This window comes from Rhinolophus sinicus, linkage group LG10 (genome assembly GCF_036562045.2).
Source record: "Rhinolophus sinicus isolate RSC01 linkage group LG10, ASM3656204v1, whole genome shotgun sequence".
Classification (NCBI taxonomy): Eukaryota; Metazoa; Chordata; class Mammalia; order Chiroptera; family Rhinolophidae; genus Rhinolophus; species Rhinolophus sinicus.
In genome coordinates this window covers 111,117,863-111,136,351 of record NC_133759.1, presented here as the reverse complement: position 1 = coordinate 111,136,351, position 18,489 = coordinate 111,117,863, and the positions used below count along the sequence as shown (strand labels likewise).

General features: G+C 57.6%; 1 protein-coding gene across 2 annotated transcripts in view; it reads right to left on the bottom strand.

The window, feature by feature from the left end:
* Positions 1-18,489, bottom strand: part of PRKAR1B (protein kinase cAMP-dependent type I regulatory subunit beta) — an 81,856-nt gene that overhangs the window by 21,425 nt on the left and 41,942 nt on the right. For both annotated transcript variants that reach the window (XM_019747486.2, XM_019747487.2), the window contains exons 5-7: positions 15,214-15,275; positions 14,692-14,738; positions 5,750-5,908 (exon numbers count right to left, since the gene is read on the bottom strand). In XM_019747486.2, the coding sequence (XP_019603045.1) occupies positions 5,750-5,908; positions 14,692-14,738; positions 15,214-15,275 (268 nt within the window). The remainder of the gene's footprint in view (positions 1-5,749; positions 5,909-14,691; positions 14,739-15,213; positions 15,276-18,489) is intronic.

The following is an 18,489-nucleotide window of genomic DNA, read 5'->3' as shown; positions in this document are numbered from 1 at the left end:
GAGAAAGGGGGACAGAGGACAGACTAGGTGGGTCTTCACCTGAAGCCTCCCGACAGTTCCAGCTGCCCCAAGGGACTCTGAACTCTCCAAAGGAGACCTTTCGAGCACTCTACATCCTTGGAGCCCCTTGGATGACCAAGGGTTGAGGAGCTGCCACCATTTTGGAAGCCCAGCACCCGTCCCCCAGGCAGGACACTGTGAGGACACATGTACCCCTAGATGCCCCTCTGGCTCTTGCAGGACTGACCATGTTCCCTCCAGTGACCTTAAGGGGACTAGGTCCCCTCATTCCTTCCTGGGACATGGAGGTCACGGCTAGAACTCCAGCAGCCGTCCTGGGCCCTTGTGAATGGAAGGTGCAACAAGATGACAGAAGCTGGTTCTCTGGTCCCGTGGAGCAGAGAACGTACCCCGTACATGGACCTTCCTGAGTTTTGGAACGTGAGAAATTAAGCATGTGGTTTAAGCCACTGTTGTTTTGAGTATTTGCTACCCTCAGTGTGGCAGCCAGCCTCTGTGACGGCCCCCATGATCCCACCTCTTCGCAGTCACGTTCTGTGTGGAACAGGGCTGACCAGCTAGCCAAGAGCATGCTAAGGCGTGACAGTGGTGACTTTCAAAGCTGCACTGCAAAGGACACTGTGACTGTGGTGACGGCTCCTCCCAGCACCGTCCAGGCCCCTCTCACAAAGGCTGAGCACTGCACCCATTTGCACAGGTCTGTCCCCACAGCCAGGCTCTTGTGCAACTGCGCAATTGTGGAGGACGAGTCGGGGAGACAGAAGGGAACGTGGGCAGCAGGGCTCCTGACGCACAGACGGGCCCAGCGCCCGAGGGTGTCCCTGCACCTTCCTCTCAGGGACGCTACTTGAAGCATCGCCGGACGGACCGCAGAGTCACAAGCAGACTATTTCTGGCACTTACCCAGCACCCCGCTCGGCCCTGCACTCACCCTCAGGTCTGTTTCCTTGGCCAGTTCTCACAGCACTGGCCAGCCGAGGAGGAGAAAACAGAGAAGGGAGCGCCTTCGAGGAACACATCCAAGTTACGCCCCTCCAAGTAGGGAAGTGGGCACCCACCTGTCCCTGTCTGTCTCCCGGACCCCTCTTCCAGGCCCCCGCCTCTCAGCGCCACTCACTATCAGGCACACACTTGGTGCTGTGGCTCTAAATCCCGAAAGCAGATTCAACAGATTAGAAAGTCTGCTGGCGTCTCCTTAAAAAGGGCCTGTTTAAGGCAACTTTCTCACATGGGAAAATAGGGGACGGCGGTAGCTGCCTCTGGGGCGGGGAGGGACAGACAAGCAGCTGGGTGCGTCCCAGCCCTCTTTGCTGGGATGGGTGACACACAGCTTGTGGGGCCAGGAGACCCCTCGGTCTGGCCCCCCCTGCTGGAGGGGTGGGAGAAGGCAGAGGAAGCAAGAGAAAACCGGGAAAGGGCGCAAGGAGAAAAAGCCAGACAAGAAGCATGTGGCACTAACTGCCTGTCCCCAGAAAACTATGACAAAAATGCAATAGCAATGAAGTGGGGGAAGGAATGTTAGTCCCCAGGACAAAGGGTTTTTCCACGGTTGTCTGTTCTGGGCTCCAGGATGGCGCAGCTGACGCACGTGTCTGGTACCACAGCCTCCCCACTTGCCCCCCGAGTCTCCTTCAACATTGAGAGACACAGGCTGAGCCAATCGTCACAGGAGGGAAGACCGGGCCCAGAGGGGATGGCTCGAGCCCGACACCCACAGTGGGCATGAGCCTTAGGGTGCCCCCCCCACATCTTCCAGGGCCTCAGTACAGAGTACATGCAGGCTGCCTGCCTGAGAGAGAAGGGCTCTCACCAACCTGCACAAGTGTGGGTTCTGGTGTGACACCTACACCTTTGAGCCTCAGTGAAATGGAGACTATGAACATCACAGCCTTATTGGTCCACTGTAAGGACAGAGAATCTCAACAAGTGTTCTGTATGTTGCTGATTGAGGTGAAGAGGTGGTGGTGATGGTGGTGATGGTGATGGTGGTGATGATGGTGATGGTGATGGTGGTGGTGGTGGTGATGGTGATGATGGTGGTGATGGTGATGGTGATGATGGTGGTGATGGTGATGGTGGTGATGGTGGTGGTGGTGATGGTGGTGATGGTGGTGGTGATGATGGTGGTGATGGTGGTGGTGATGATGGTGGTGGTGGTGATGGTGATGATGGTGATGGTGGTGATGGTGATGGTGATGATGGTGATGGTGATGGTGGTGGTGGTGGTGATGGTGATGGTGATGATGGTGGTGATGGTGATGGTGGTGGTGATGGTGATGGTGATGATGGTGATGGTGGTGATGGTGATGGTGGTGATGATGGTGATGGTGATGATGGTGATGATGGTGATGGTGGTGATGGTGGTGGTGGTGGTGATGATGGTGGTGGTGGTGGTGGTGGTGATGGTGATGGTGGTGATGGTGATGGTGGTGATGATGGTGATGGTGATGATGGTGGTGATGGTGGTGGTGGTGATGGTGGTGATGGTGGTGGTGATGGTGATGGTGATGGTGGTGATGGTGGTGATGGTGATGGTGGTGATGATGGTGATGGTGATGATGGTGGTGGTGGTGATGATGGTGGTGGTGGTGGTGGTGGTGGTGGTGATGGTGGTGATGGTGATGATGGTGATGATGGTGATGGTGACGATGGTGATGGTGATGATGGTGATAGTAGTGGTGTACTCCTTACCAAGCACAATGGAGGACTGAGGGTGGGTCAGCACACACTAATTCCAACCCCAGACTGCCCGTAACACCCACACTGCTAACCAGTCCCACCCTCTCTGGGCCTTGTTTTCTCCACCAGGAGGTGATCGGTCTGGCACCATGTTCTCTGAGTCTTTGATCTGGGCTCCTCCCCCCTCCTGACTTCCCACCCCTGCTCTGCCCACGCCATGTCCACCTCAGTCTGGAAGGTTCCTTGTCCGCTTCCTATTGAGAGGCAGGGGGTATTAGCCTCAGAACAACTTGCCCGTTGTCACGTGGGGTTAGACATCTCTGCCAATAGGCACTCACTATGGGCCCTGCGCCTGTGAAGAGGTGAAAAGGGCCTTCCCAATGCTGCTAGAAATGGCACCTCACGGGCCAGCTCCTTTGCCTGCTCCGCCAGGTCTCCACTTACAAGGAGTGTGGAGGCTCAGAGAGGCTGCTCCTACCCACTGGGCTGCTGAGCGGTGGGGTCAGGGCTACAGCAGGACGTTCCCAATCCAGAATCGATGCCCACACCGTCTGAGAATGTGCTCAGCATCGTCTCTCCCCCAGAGGGGCAGCTGGGCACACCCACGACCACCCTCCATCTTCACTCAGATCAAAAGAGGGGAGGTGCAGGGCGCCCCTGACATGTACCCCGAAGCAGAATTAACAGCAGCTGCTGGGGTGAAAGAGACGAGGGGTGGTTCCCAGATGGGGAGCCCACAGGCGGGTGGGGTCTGGGCACTGTGGCTCAGGACCCAGGTCCCAAAGGCCTCAGGCCATGCCAGGTAGGTGGGGATCTGGACACCCCACCTGGCCTCTACCACGAGCCCACTCATTCATTCCAAACACCTGGGTCCCACATAAGATTCAGGTGAACAGAGGGTCCTGAAGCTTCAAAGAAAGGAGGGGATATTGGCGGGTGCCCTGAGCAAAGCTCCACTGGGGCCTGAAGGGGGCGGGGCCAGTCCTGTGACTGGCAGGTGGGTGGGCCATGCCGACTCCGTCCTTCCCTTTGTGCCACAGGGAGAAGTGCTGGGAAGGGAAGGGACATTCTGGGGGACCTTCCGGATCAGGCAGGTGGGGACTCCCACAGTCCCATGCAGAGTCTGAGCTACCATCTCAGGGGTGGCCCTGTCCCTGGAGATGCCAGTGGCCTCCCCTCCCCAATCCCCACGTCCCCACAGCATGTTCCAGTTTCATGCTAAGTGGACGTGTGGCAATTCACTCATCCGTGACATCCAACTGCCCGAGTCACAGCCTCATGCACAAGTGGGAATGTCCTGCGAGACATGCCCTGCCAAGCGGGGGCCGCCAGGCCCTGTGACCTCCAAGCACAGTCGGCTATTCTTAGGGCACAGGGACCCAGAATTAGCACCAAGGAAGTGCCAGCTGCCGCAGTGGTTTGGGAACTTCCATAAATATAAGATTCCAGCCACAAAAATCCCACAGCCAAGAAAGGCTCAGCGTGGATGGGGAGAAACAACGGCTCATGCAACACGGGCCGGATGTGTCCAGAGGAGACAGGACGTGTGGGTGCTCCCAGGAAGGTACCTCAGGCGGCCCCGCCCACATGCAAAGACGGACAGTACAGGGCTGCAGGTTCAAGACAAAGAAAAGAGAGAACATCATTACCACAGGCACCCCCTGGGGGGGCAGGGACATTCCTGGTGTCCACGGTGGGCACTCAGTGACACTTGCCAAGTGCGTGGACTAGGAACTCTTCTCGTGTGGAACCAGATGACATAACCGTCCCAAAACTGTGCTGACCTCTCCCTGCATCATGACGGACCGATCACTCCCATGGGACCCTGGCAGCCCTGGCAGACCCCAGCCCCTCATTCCCGTTGGGAAGCTCCCAGGATGGGCCACAAGGGGCAGGACTCCTCCTCCAGGCCCACAGATGGGACGGAGCTCACAGGGCTGGTCCCACATGGTTCCCCGAGTTTCCGGTGGCCTCCCCACCCCCTGAAGCACAGCTGGCCTCCGGGGAGACAACCAAGCCCCACAGGGTACATGGCAGCAAGCTGACACATCCAGGCCCTGGGAGGACCAGTGGGGAGAGGTCACAGGTCCCTGGCAATGCGTTCACCTTAGTCACCTCCCTCCGGGTGGGTGGGGACTCCTGGGATCCCAGGCTCCTCAGGAGCTGTCACTGAGCAAACACTGTCAGCAGAGCTCGCCCAGGGGGCTGCCCTCAGCAACACGCCCAGCTGCCGAGTCTGGACCACGTGGCAAGCTCAGCAGATAGGCTGGCCCACGGTGACCAGGGTGAACGCAGGTGGCCAAAGGGCATGACATCCCAGAGGACGGGGCACTCGGCACCCAGCAGCCCGTGCCCAGGGGTGGAGAGAAGGGACTGGAGGCCTGTGGCCCCATCAGCGTGGCTGCCATATCCTTGAGTCTGCGGTCTGCCCTCCCCCAGCGGCCCAGAGGAAGTGGGTCCAAGTTGGCTCAGGCACCCTCTGCTCAGACTGCCGAGGTCTCCTGGCCCACAGGGTGCAGCCTTCCTGGCACAGGACCCTGCCCCTACCCACGCCGGCCTCCCCGAGATCCACAAGTACTCCAAGCTTGTACCCAGGACCTCTGCTGCTCCCGCTGCCCAAACACGCTTCTGGACAGCTGCTGGCTGCTGGCTCCCTGCTGCAGAGCCTGAGCTCAAATGCTACCTTGTCATGGGGGGGGGGGGGCTGTGCCTGCTCGGTAACACACAGCCCCTCCCCGGCTCTCGACACCTTTACTACTCCTCGGCTTCATTTGTCCCCCAGGAATTGTCACAACCAGATTCATGTGAATGGCATTCATGCTCAAAGTAACCTCATGGTCCAGGATGGCAGCTGGAGCTCCAGACATCGTGTCGCACTCCCCACAGCTAGGAGAGGGAAGGAAGGAAAAGCAGCTTCCCCAGCTGCCGACTGCCCTTCAGGAAGCCTCCCAGAATCCCTCCAGCACTTCCCACCATGGCAAAGGCCCTGCCCACCAGGCAGGTGGTATCGGTCCCGGGCCAGTGAAGCCCCATGCCAGGGCACACTCACCATGAGAATACGGCGGTAGCTGTCACGGTCGATGCCCCAGAGCTTGAGGTCAGTCTTGGCTTTCACGGTGGCCGCCCGGGGGGTGCCGTAGATGAGTGCGAGCTCCCCAAAGCTGCCACCCTCACTGATGCTGGTCACCCACTCTCCGTTCACATACACCTTCAGGGAACAGAATGAGAAACGTCATTGGGGACGTGTGGGGTGACACCAGAAGGGGTCTGTGGGGTGGGGACAACACTGCCGCCGCCTAGGGCCCCGGCTCCCCTGCTCAGGCCCAGCTGGGCGGGACAGTCCATATCTCAGTCCAGAGGCAGAAGGACCTGTTGTCAGGCCAATGGGGATGGACATGCCGCCTGGCCTGGTCTGCAGAAAAGCGGGGTCCGCCACTGGCCAGGCAGGTCTTCCACCCTGCTCCTTATGGACTTCAGGTTGGCCTCTTGGGACCTCAGTTTCCCTGACTGCACCCACGAGTCAGACTGGAGGACGCCATGGGGCATGTCTGCACCTTGGCCTCTGTCCCCATCAGCTGCCTGTCCCTCCCCTGCCACTGGGCGCTCCCCCAGCAGCCCCCCACCCCCAGCACGTCTGCTCCATGCCCAAGGCGCCGGGCCGCATGTGTCCCCTCAGGGCCTGTCCCCAAACGGACAGCACTCAAGTTCCCTGGGCCCGCAGTCAATGGATGGATGGCCTGGACAAGGTCCCTTTCAGCCGCGTGGACGACGGCCTGCAGTGCAGCCGCTGTGCATGGACCACGCAGGTCCCTGTCCTGCAAGAATGGTGGAGCCTGTTAGTTACGAAGATTCAGTTACAACAGACCCACACAGCTGGCTTTGTTCCCGCCGGGTGTCAATGAGCTTGAAGAATAGCTCCCATTGGCAAACTGTGCCTGTGGGAGAGAACGGGCTGCGATGACCATGGACGCAGCCATGATTTCACTCCTGTTGAAATCAATGACTCGTTGTCTTGGTGACAACGGTGGCACAGAGCTGCCTGTCTGAGGAAACACCACACAGGGGACCACTCCATCATCTGCACCAGAAGGTGGGAGAACTGGTCCCAGGAAGCTCCAGGGAAGTGGAGGCGACTGTGCAGAGGCAGACTGTGCGAGGCCCACCCTTAAGGCCTCGCCGGCTGGGGAGCCCGCCACACTCCAGCCCCGCTGAGCGCAGAGCCCCAAGCCCTGCTCCCAGCCTCACCGGTCACCCCCACCTGGCCCGACCGTGGAGGGGAGCCAGACAGCTGGGTACACGGGAGAAGAAATGCCAGCGTCCACACAACAAGGCCCTGAAGAAGTGAGAAGACACTGTCCTGTCTGCCCCCGAGGCAGGGGCTGCATCCTCGCTTTGTTGTGGACAGAAGGACACTGCAGAGCCAGCCATTGGGATTTTAGGGGTGAAGGGATGGCAGACAACATCCAGAACCTCTGCCTCATTTTCTCAAAGGGGGTTCAGAGCTCTTGGGGAGGGGGCAGTGATGACTCGTCATCAGCCACAGTAACCAGGCCCCACTGGCTGGCACAGCGGCTGCCGTCTCAGCTGGCCCTCCAACTCTTACGTTTGTGTCAAATCCTGGCTGTGGAGCTATAACTTGCAAACGTTAACGTGACTCCTGACTGTGCAGCTCGGTGAGTTTTTCTGCCACTCAGATGAAGGCTTCCAGGTCCTGGGGACTCCTGGTGTCCCTGCCAGGGGCAGGTCCCAAGGTACCGCGTGCATTGAACGGAACCACACAGCACACCCTCCACTGCTCAGAGCGTCTGTGGGCTGCTGTGTCCAGTCCACTCCATCTCACAATGGTCTGGCCCATGCCTGATGGGCTGTTCTGGTTTTAGGCTGTGACACAGAATGCTGCCATGAACACTCTGCATGGGGCTTATCTGCCCGCATCTCTCATGGGGAAATGCCTAAGGGTGGCATTTGCTGCTTCGCTGGGTACACATAGGTTTTCTAAACACAGTTTTCTAAGGATTGTACCAAACAGCCCTCCCGCCAGCACCCATGGAGGCCTCGTGACAAGGGGCTCAAGGGACCATGAGTCTGAGGTTGGGGGAGCTTTGCTTGACATAATGTCTGGGGAGGATTGGCTGGCCTGTCCCCCTTGCATTTTAGGGGACCAAGGAAGCCACTGCCTCGAATGGCTGCCAGGTGGGGCCAGGACCACCCATCAGCCGCTAATGGCCACAGGGACCCAGGGGACAGAGGTGTCTCAGAGCCAACCTGTGGTGGCTGCACCCCCAACTTTCCTAGGATACATCTCCAACAAGAGGGCAGGGCAGCTGGTGCTGCAGCGTGGGATGGAGGGGCCCTGGGCCCAGAGAGCATAGACCTGGGGGCTGCTGGGACCCCTTCTTCCCCAGAAGCCCAAGGCCTCCAAAGCTCCCTCCAAGGCGTCAGAGGAAACCATTGTGCGAGCCGAGGACGGGCCCCACAGAGCACAAAGGGCCATCCTTCTGGGGACACTGGCCTCTGTCACCAGGGCTGGCGCAGTGCTGGGCCCCACCCCAGCTGGCACGCAAAGGGGCTACTTCTTGCTTTGTTTCATTTTTTTTTGTTTTTTCTTCTTCTTTTGAAAGAAAAATGGTGGAAGGCCCTGCTCGGCTACATTTAGGATACCAGCAGTGACTGGTTTCTCTCACCCAGACGTTCTGCATTCTTTCATTCATTCATCCATTAGTTCATCCATTCTTGCAGCACCCCCAGTGTGTGCTGAGCACCCCAGCATCCTGACTGCTCGGGCTCAGCAGTGGGAGGCAGGCGGGTTACAACTCACGGGATGTACTGAGCAGCGGGAGACAGGCTGCAGGCAAATCATCACACAATGCATTCTCATCATAGACACGCCAGGAGCCTCAAGGAGAATGGGGCAGAGGATTCAGAGGGCCACAAAACAGATAGCCATGCAAAGGTCTGGGAAAAGAGTTTCAGGCAGAAGGGCAGGACGTGCAAAGGCCCTGAGACAGGACCAAGTCCTGGATGCAGCAAGACCCAGACAGAGAGAGATGCCGGTGGGGCAGGGGTTGCGGAGAATGGACGGACTTTCATATTCTCCCAGAAGCCATAGGAAGCCATGGCAGATCCAGTGGGGCGACATCACTGGTTTACGTCTGTGAGGCCTGCTCGGGGGCAGTGTGTGGAGAGCAGCCTGGGGTAGCCGGCCTCCAACTGCCGTCTGGGCCAGCGACACCTGAAAACCTGTGGGTGTCGGACCCCGAGGATGGGGCCCAGTGACCAGAGTTTTAACAGGTGATTCTGTCCTAGGCTCAGACTGGACAAGGTCCGACTGGACTTAGGATGGAGGTGGAGACAATGAGGGACTGAAGGCACAGGAACCTGCTAATAAAATCCCACAAATTGGATAACAGGCAGCACTGGGTTTCTGTCAACATGGGACTTCACATGCAGAACCGAGCTATGCATGTGGCCCACCTGGCTGTGCCACCTGCCTGTGCCCACCTGGCCGTGCCACCTGGCCGTGCCCACCTGGCCGTGCCCACTGGCCATGCCACTTGGCTGTGCCCACCTGGCCGTGCCACCTGGCCGTGCCACCTGGCCGTGCCCACCTGGCCGTGCCCACTGGCCGTGCCACCTGGCCGTGCCCACCTGCTCCCTCTCTCCTACTCCTCCTGTGTGAACCCCTCAAAGGCCTTTAGCCCAAACCCCAGGGGGTTGATTTGTTTGGTTTCTGCCTGAGGTGCCATCCCTAGCAGACACCCCTCCCAAAGCTCCTGTCGGGTACCCAGGCCACATGGGTGCTGTCCCCTTCTTGAGTAGCAGATAGCCAGCTAGACTTCCAAGCAGAACCCCAAATCCATCAAGCTCAGTGTCCTCCTCCTGGCCCACCCCCGGGAACCCCACTGCACACTGAGGCCACACAAGGCAGGATTTCATCAGGACCCTGATCTCAGTCTATGGGAAAGGCGGGGCCAGAAAGCGCCAAGATGCTGTACAAAACTTGACAGTGAGTTCTGGGTCACGGCCACACGGTGCTCAATTAACTGAGCGACTAATGAACAGAGAATATCCTGAAAGCAGGAAGGAGATGTCTGCGCCCCATGTTCATGGCCACCGGAGATGCCAGAGGCCCATCAACAGGTGACGGCCAAACACAGTGGGGAACATCACACAGGGGACACTGCTGAGCCTTAAAAGGAAGGACACTGACGCCTGCTACAGCGTGGATGGACCCTGAGGACACTGCTGATGAAACCAGCCAGTCACAAAGGACACACTGTGTGATCCCACTGACATGAGGACCTAGGGGTCACGTTCACAGAGACAGAGAGTAGGAGGGCGGGGGAGGGGAGGGGAGAGTGTCCATTTGGGAAGATGGAAAGTTTTGGAGATGATGACAGTGACAGCTGCACAACTATGTGAATATACTTAATGCCACTGAACTGGGCACTTAGAAATGGTTAACATAGTAAGTTTCATGTCATGTGTATTTTGCCAATGGGGGAAAAACAGAACACCCGGCAAATGCTGAATACCAGCTGACTGACCCATGGAGCCACATGGCCTGTCCCAGCTCACTCCCACCTCTGGAGGCTCTAAGGCCCTCCTCCCAGACATCTCCGTGGGGGCAGGAGCCTGGGGTGGGGTGGACCCCCCCACACACAAAGGAGGGTCCTAAAATAACAAAGGCCTAAAAGGATGAGGCAGGGACGGGGCCTCAAAGGAACTACTTCCTGAGCCGGTGGAGCAGGCTGCCGAGTGTCCTTGTAAGTAGAAACGCTATGTTCCACGAATAAAACAAATTGGAAGATATTTTTATACTTAGAAAAATGGATTATAGCTCTTGGCAACACATATACTGTGGCAGGCACTTTCGCTGTCTCACTGGAAAACCATAATTTAAACTGAACCTGGTGCTTTTGGCATTTGGTCACCTGGCTGTCCCTCTAGGGAGCCACTGGTCAGAGGGCAGCATCCATCCTGCAGAAGGGAGGGGGTTGTTGGGATGCCCACCTCAAACCCCACCCTGCAAAAGGCCAGGGTGGGGTCCTTGGAGGGGAACCTGCCTGGGGGGCTTCAGGCACTGGGGGCAGGAGTGCAGAGGGCGGGGTCTCCCCTCTGCTCCCAGGCCTCAGGAGACTGGGTGACTCCAGCTGCATTGCCACCCTCAGACCTCACAGTGCTGGAGTGCTGGCTGCCTGTGGTGCGGCCAGGACATTCCCCTGCCCCCTGGAAGGCAGTTTACAGAAACGAGCAAACAAAATGCAGCACGGGTCAGAGAAGCTGCTGCAATTTCACAGCCGGGAGCAGTAATAACAGTAATTATTGTAAAATACATCCCCATAACTCACCCCAGGAGCCAACGTGCCACTTGCTCATTCCAGATTCCTGACTGAGCACCTTTTGATTCCTTTAAATGTGGCCTCACCCACACTGCCCGCCCTGCATGTTTGCCTGTACTCGGCTGCCCCCCACATCACAGGACTGTTCCCCCAATCGGCTCCCTCACAACCACGGCCCTGCCTGGAAAAGCTGATGAGGTTGATAAAGGTGTGCGGCCTCAGCGGGCATCGTGGGATGGCCCCACAAGTCACTGTCTCGTCCCATCGGGGGCCTGACTGTCCCAAATTCGAGACTGCAGCCAAGAAGTGGGGGTCTGCCCATGGTGCACAGACAGCCTGGCTCTGATGGGCTGGGATCCAGCGAGCGCCTTAAAGGTGTCTTTGCACCTGAACTGCGGAGGCTGGGGCTGGGGGCCCTGGACCTGCCAAGACAATGTATTTGGGGAACTCCCGTTTATGAAAAGGTGGTCTTTTTCCCTTCACAAAACTGCCTCCATGTGCCCCCCCCACCCCATCTGGAGAGAAGCCGGTTACAACACTTGGGGCATCACAAGACAGTATGTATTGGGGGGTGGGGGGGGTTGCTGGCTGACAGGCTTGAACCTGCCCCTCACCTCAGGCAACGCGGAGCAGCGGGGGGCCCAGAACCACAACGCCCGTACCTCAGCTCCAGGCCAACTCATGGGACTCTTCCCTCGGGCACCAGTGGTCCACTGTGGGCCAACAGGGATGGGGCGGATGCCCCACCTCTCATGCCCCTCGGGCCGCATGCAGAGGGGGCAGCCACCCTCATCTGCAGCCGTGACGCGTGGGGCTTCCTGCGTGCATTGGAAAGGGTGTCTCCATGGTGCATGTGCAGGAGAGGAAGAGCTAGGTGTGGGGTCTGCTGAGGAGGGCGTGGGGAGCAGACAGGAGGTGGTAACAGTGAACGAGGGGGGGCAAGGGGCCGATTCACTGCATCCACAGAGCCCTCCACCCCGGCCCCACGCTCGGCACTGTGAGCTCATGTCACCCCATCTGAGCGCCGCACTAATTTCCTATGAGGGCACAGACACACTGAGGCTCGGCTGAGAGCCGCGTGCAGGTACCAGCCGTAGGTGAGCAGGCCTGCGCTCTCAGGCCCAAAGGCTCTCAGGTGTTGGGCCCTTGTGCTGTCTTCCCACACGGGCTGGGGGGACATCTCATGAGACCCTGATGTGGGGCCCTCAGACTCCTTGAAAGAAAAGGCAAAGAATTTTGGGCAAAGCATTTGCATCCCCCCATCTGCTCACTTGGGGTTTAGAGTGTGGGCTTCTGAACTCCCCGGGGTTGTATCCACTCTCACGTCTGCCCCAAACTCTGAGATACAAGCCTGTGGAATTTAACTGGAAGATTCCTGTGACTTCGGTGAACACTGGGAATGGAAGCACGTTCCAGGGGGAGGAGCAGCAGCAGCTAAGACCCTGCTGTGGCTCCTGCAGTGTGGGGACGGGCCTGCCCCGCGTGGTCAGCAAGGCAGCAGGAGAGGGGCGTGGGGGTGGCACTGCCTGATGGGGGAGCCTGGCCTTGGCAGGGTGTTGAAGGAGGCGCAGCAGGAGTAAGAGTGGGGAGGGTAAAGGCCTGGAGGCAAGACACTCATTTGTGAACTTCCCACTTATTGGCCATGTCCCCGCTGCCTGCACCCCAGGGCAGGGGCTCAGCCCCCCTTCTGGGTATTCTGAGGGCTGTGCAAGGGCCCAGCCCATAGCAAATACTCAACAAACACGTGTGCAAGAACTAAAGGAAGGGGACAGGATCAGAGCGAGAGTTTGGAGACTCGTGATAGGCAGAGAGCAAGGTGGAGAGAAGCTGAACAGTGAGAGCTGGGCCAGGTGCCAGGACTGGGTCTGAACCAGGAACGAGCCCCCCAGACACCTCCATGGGCTGGCTCTGCCCCTCGGCATCTCTGAAACCAGCGGCCAGAGCCAAGGACGAGGCCCAGCTGGGATGAGGCGGCATCCGTGTCTGTCTTCTCTGCTTCCTGGGCTGGTGTTTTTTTAACCCAAAGTGAAGCCAGCAGGAGCTGACTGTGTGGGCTGGCAGCTTGAGCCCAGGTCAGAACAGCACCCGCCCTCTAGGGTTCCCTCCTCCACACACTTCCTCTGGGGCCTTTGGCTCCAGCCTCATTTTCCTTCTTTGGTGGGAGACAGAAGGCCAGCCCTGCCCCAGACACAAAGGTCTGCCCTAGACGCCTGGTTCAGGGATGAGCTCAGGACGGACAGAATTCCTGACTGTCCATCTGAGCAACGGTGGGCCCTAGAACGCTGCGTGTGACCTCGCTTTGAGATCTCAGCGGTGAGTCATTTCCTGTGCCACCTGCTCCGGAAGCTGGGAGCCGCCTTCCCGGTTCCCAGAACCCAGAGATGGGAGATGCAGACAGGCTGCTGGCGAGATGAATGAGGCTGTGCCCCCCAGAATAGCTCAACTGAACCGGAGGCCAAACCCTGAAATAACTTGGCTGGGGCAGCCCGGCTGGGGCGGCCTCGTCAGACAGCAGTGGGAGCCAGGGGAGGCCCCACCTCGAGGGGCCTGGTCTGTGATGGAGGAGGGGGGCGTGGAGGCCACCACCACGTGCCCTGTTCCTCATGGTGGTGTCTCAGGCCCAGGGGTGAATGGGGGGCCAGCATGGGACGCAGCACAGTGTGGGGACTTGCAGATATGATCTGACTGCATGCCAGCACAGTGGACACCAAAATGCTGGGGCAGGCTCAGTCCCTGCCCTCGGGGGCTTCCAGTTAGCATGGGGACTGGCCTTAAACAAACAGTCACATGAAAGTGCAGACCAGAAACAGAGCTGAGTCCTGGAAGGAAGCATTCAGAGAAACCACGAGCTCAAATGCACGTGCCGACACCCCAAGCCGAGGAAACAAGTGTAAGGGGGCTGGGAGAAGCAGGAGTTGCCATGAGCCAAGGGCTGGGGTTCCCGGCAGCGGCTGCAGTGCCAGGGGCCCAGAGCTGAGAGATGGCCGTGGCACCCAGGCCCTTCCTTGCAATCACACTGCAGGGCTGTGCCTGATTCCATGAGAAACCCACTGGAGGGCTCACGCCAGAACCTGGCACACTGTGGGTGTGGACAGTGGCCTGCGAGCCGAGGGGATGCCCACAGCCAGGCTGGTGGGGGGGGCAGCGACCCAGGTGGCAGGTGATGGAAGGAGGTGCAGTTCCGCAGAAGTGTGGGTCCCTAACCCTTGAGACAGGTTTGAATGAATAAACAGAGCAAGGCGGAGTGGAAACAGAAGAAAGTGACAGCCTATGAGGCCATCGGTGATGGCCGGGCACCCAAGAATGCTGGACAGAAGGCCACCATCGCTCCAGTCAAGCCAGTACCTTGGGGTCTGTAAGCACTGAACCCCACCTGCTTTAAAAAGTGCTACCAGCCAATGTGGCTGAGCAAGCGGGGCAGCCTGGTCAAGGGACGGTCCCAGCCGCCTGCGGACCCCCGCCAGCAAGCACCTACTTTAGACCGTGCTTCCGTGTTTCACGTTATCTTTTAAATGAAAAGTAGCACCTTTCTGGGTGAAAAGATTAGAAATGCACCACTCAAAAAGCTTTTCTAGGCCTGAGCTTCAAAACCGGACGCGGCCCAACCCACCGAGATGCTCTTTTCCAAAACCAGTTGAGAGATACTTACATCTACTTCTCCCTGATCGATTACATAGAAGTTATCTCCTTCGTCCCCTGCAACAAAAGAAGGGCACAATGTGTGTAATGTGAGGATACAGTTGCAGCACTTGTGTTTTTCTTGGAAACAATCTTCGCAACATTGCTGTATAAACCACTGTCAAGCAATACTGGGTCTCGTCTCCTTTTTAACATTCTTTAAATAGAAACTGTTTATGTTTCAGGTGCACACGAGGGTGGACGCACACACGGTGGGGGGAGGAGGCCATCCCGCTAAGCAACACAACCCTTCCTCACGCGCGGTTGCCCACGTTTTGGGGGATGGCTGCCCCTCACCGCCCTCTCACAGCACATTTCCAGTGTTCAACACAGGTCATCAACTGGTATTTACTTGTGAAGCGGACTGTTCTTAAGTTTCATTAGTGACTTTTCCCAAAGACAGACAACGAGAGTCTCCTATTAATAATCTTTTAAGCAAACAGCCCAGCTGTTCCCCACCGTTTTGGCTCAGAGAAGGACATGAGGAACGTACCTTGCTGTATAACAGTCTCCCCAGCGATGTGAGTGACGGGGAACATGGCATCGAATATGTCACTGGAAAAGAAGACACAGCGAGTGTGGGCGCTGCAGTGGCCCCGGAGACGGGCCCCCTCCCTCACCTCCCATGGGACTCAGCCCTGTTTAAAGCAAGTCATGCTCACCGGGGACGAGCACATCCCCGGAAGTTAGAAGGAGGAAATAAAAGCCCCTCCTAAGCCTGCTGCCCAGACGAGGGCACCCAGCCCTGGGCACATGGCATTGCCAGCCGCTGCTCTGCCGGGACAGGAATCGCACACACACTGACTTGGACTTCACTTAGATAATAACGTGATGAGAGCCTGTGGGCACTTCTCATACCAGCACCTGTAATTCTGCTGGATATGCTGTCACTCCTCATGGCGTCTCCTGCCCCCATAACACCCGCCCCAGGGAAACACTTTCTATCAAAGGTGCCTTGAGACCCTAGAGGCAGAAATGACATTCGAGGTAGCAGCCTCTGCGTCAGAAACCAGAGTGTGACCTGCTCACTCCACGAGCCACACAGCTTGGTGAGACTGGCATATTGGGCAGCCCAGTTATGTCATTTCCTAAATTTAGTTGTGAAATGGACCCTCCATACAGGATGCGAAGGGGAGTGAGGAGGAGATTCGCCCCTGAGCTGGCACATGGGAAAGGTGTGTGCATGTCCAGGACCCTTCTTCGTGGCGGGACTGCAGCCAGGACACAGTGTCAGGGGTCAGAGTCTTGATCCCAAAATGCAATGACACCTCGGAGGCTGCGCCCACTCAGGGGGACATAGTTCCCGAAAAGAGAGAGAAGCATGCAGCTGGCAGCAGGTAGGAAATGTGCCCCAAGTTCAGGGTGGCCTGCTCCCATCCCGCCCGGCTAGTTAAAGGGGGGTTCCCTATCGCTTCTTGGCCTTTTGGCTAAGATCAAGTGTAAAAGGGGGGTTCTTTGAAGCCTCTGGTCACTCTGAGCCTCTAGGAAGCAAACCAAACTCAGAATCAAACAGCCCTGTGCCCCTGTTTCCAGGGCCCAAAAAACATAAATAAGTCATTCTTAAAATAGTAGCTGTCTTCTCTCTATTTAAGAAACATTTCTCTCTCAAGGAGCACAGCACCCTGGGGGAGGGGGGGTAGGGCCTTCGGGGAGGTTTCTGGGAGTCCCTGCCAGGCCCCCTTCTGACCCAGGTGGTGAGGGGCCTGGACCAGCTGCCTCGCCACCCAGCCCTGGCAGCTGTCCCCTGGCCGGGGCTGTGTTTCTCGGCCACAGCATCCCAGGGGAAGCATCTGCAGACACGCCTGGCCATTGTTTCCTAAACTGCATTTCTTCAAAACCACAACGTCAGGGCTCTTAAAATGCGCAGGTCTTTAAGAAATGATTTGGCAATTCCTCCCTCATATTTTAAAAACCATTAACTCTAAATATATAGGAATATATAGTCACGGGACGTGGAATACAACGTAAGGAAGATAGTCGGTGGTATCGTTGTAACCGCCATATAAGATGTCAGAGGGGTGGGCTTGGCGGGTGAGTTACCACTTTATAAAGGGTGTATATGTCTAACTAGTACATTGTACACCTGAAACTAAAAAAATAAATAAATAAATAAACAACAACAAATTCTTAGGCTTAGGGGAGTTATTTGGAAAAAAATTCTTTTTATTTACAAGAATGTTTTTGTTTGTCCTGGTGAGAATTGGGAACAATTGACCACCTCTAGACCTAAGTGGTTTCTGCCTCATTTGCCTTTTGTGAATAAAGTAAGGAATCAATTCAGGAAAAAAAAAAAAAAAAAAAAGTTAACTCATAACGGTAAAATAATTCCCAAAATGCCATAAACAATGAAGCAGACCCCTCGCTTCTGCAGTCACAAACGGGCCAGGATGACGCCAGCGCTCCCTAAGAAGAGGGTGGTGTGTGACTGCCTCCATCATGTGGGGCTCACATTGCACCTGGGCTGGGAGATTTCAGTCCCAAAACTGGGGGTTTAGCGTTGGCATGGGTCCAGGCAGCCCCGTCGGCACGCCCAGGGGTGTGTGCCCGGCCTGAGCCCTGGCCCAGCGCCTCTCATGACCCTCACTGGGTCTCCCCACTGACCACACAGGTACCCCCCAGGTGTGCTTGCACGGCCCGTAGGAACAGGTAAAGGGAAAGAACCCCCACTCCGACAGCGAGGCTGGAGCCCCATTCACCAGGAAGTCCGGCGAGCTCCTCAGCCCTCGGCCCATGGCCACCCAAGGCCCGAGCCAGACTGTGTCCAGGAGGGCCACACGTGTCCCAGTCAGCGGCTCAGGCCAGCTGGCCCGTCCCTCAGTGAGAGGCCCCTCCTTCTCCATCCTCTCAAACAAAAAACCCCCTCCTCCCTCTTAGCACTGAAGGGCATGCCTCTGCCCGTGAAAAGAAAAACAGTTTTCTAGTCTCATCTGGAAATGACCTCTGAGCGGCTCTTCTGCAGTGGCTGCACAGCTCAGTCCCACGTGTGGCCCTCACCCCCACAGGCACTGCTCAGCACTTATGCTGGATTCTGGGGACACAGCAAGCAGCCCCAGTGCTCGGGGTCTGTAAGGAACAGAAACGTGGAGATGCTGCAGCCATGAATCCCGGGGTGCAGAGGGCGGGCACTGCTCCTCCAAGCCTCACCCCTGAGCGCAGAGCTGCAGTCAGCTCCATTTCCAGACAGGACACCAGAGACGCTGGGGACGGTGCCCAAGGCCAGCAACCAGGCAGAGGTGAGCGTCATGCCTGCAGTCAGAGCTCTGTGGGGCGCACAGCAGGGCAGGCGGCCCCCTCGTGGGGCCTGAGCGAGGACCAGGCTAAGAGTAGGTGTGTCTGGGCGAGGTCCTGCTCTCGGGACGCACTCGCAGTGAGCGGGTCAGGGACGGCCCGGAGGCCAAACCTGGCAACGGCTCTCACCCAAGACGTCAGCTCAGAGTCTCTTCATCACCAGGAGGCAGACATTTCTGGGACCCAAGAGGCAGCTCAGCTAGTCTGCAGGCCTGTGTCCTCTTCAGTAAAGTGCTGTCCACCCTCCCGCCCTTCGCCCATCTCCTCATGGGGCTTCAATCTTTTCTGCGCTGAGTTTAGGTCCTCATGGGTTTCAGACCGTGGCTGCGTGTTGGTTTTAGTTACTGTGAATACCACCCTGCAGTCAGCCATCTGTCGGTAACTTTTCCATGAGGCCCTGAATGAGACGTGGCTCACTGAACGGGATCTTTTTCCCTTATGGTTTGTGCTGTGTGGGAACGTCCACGCAGAAGTCGGGAGA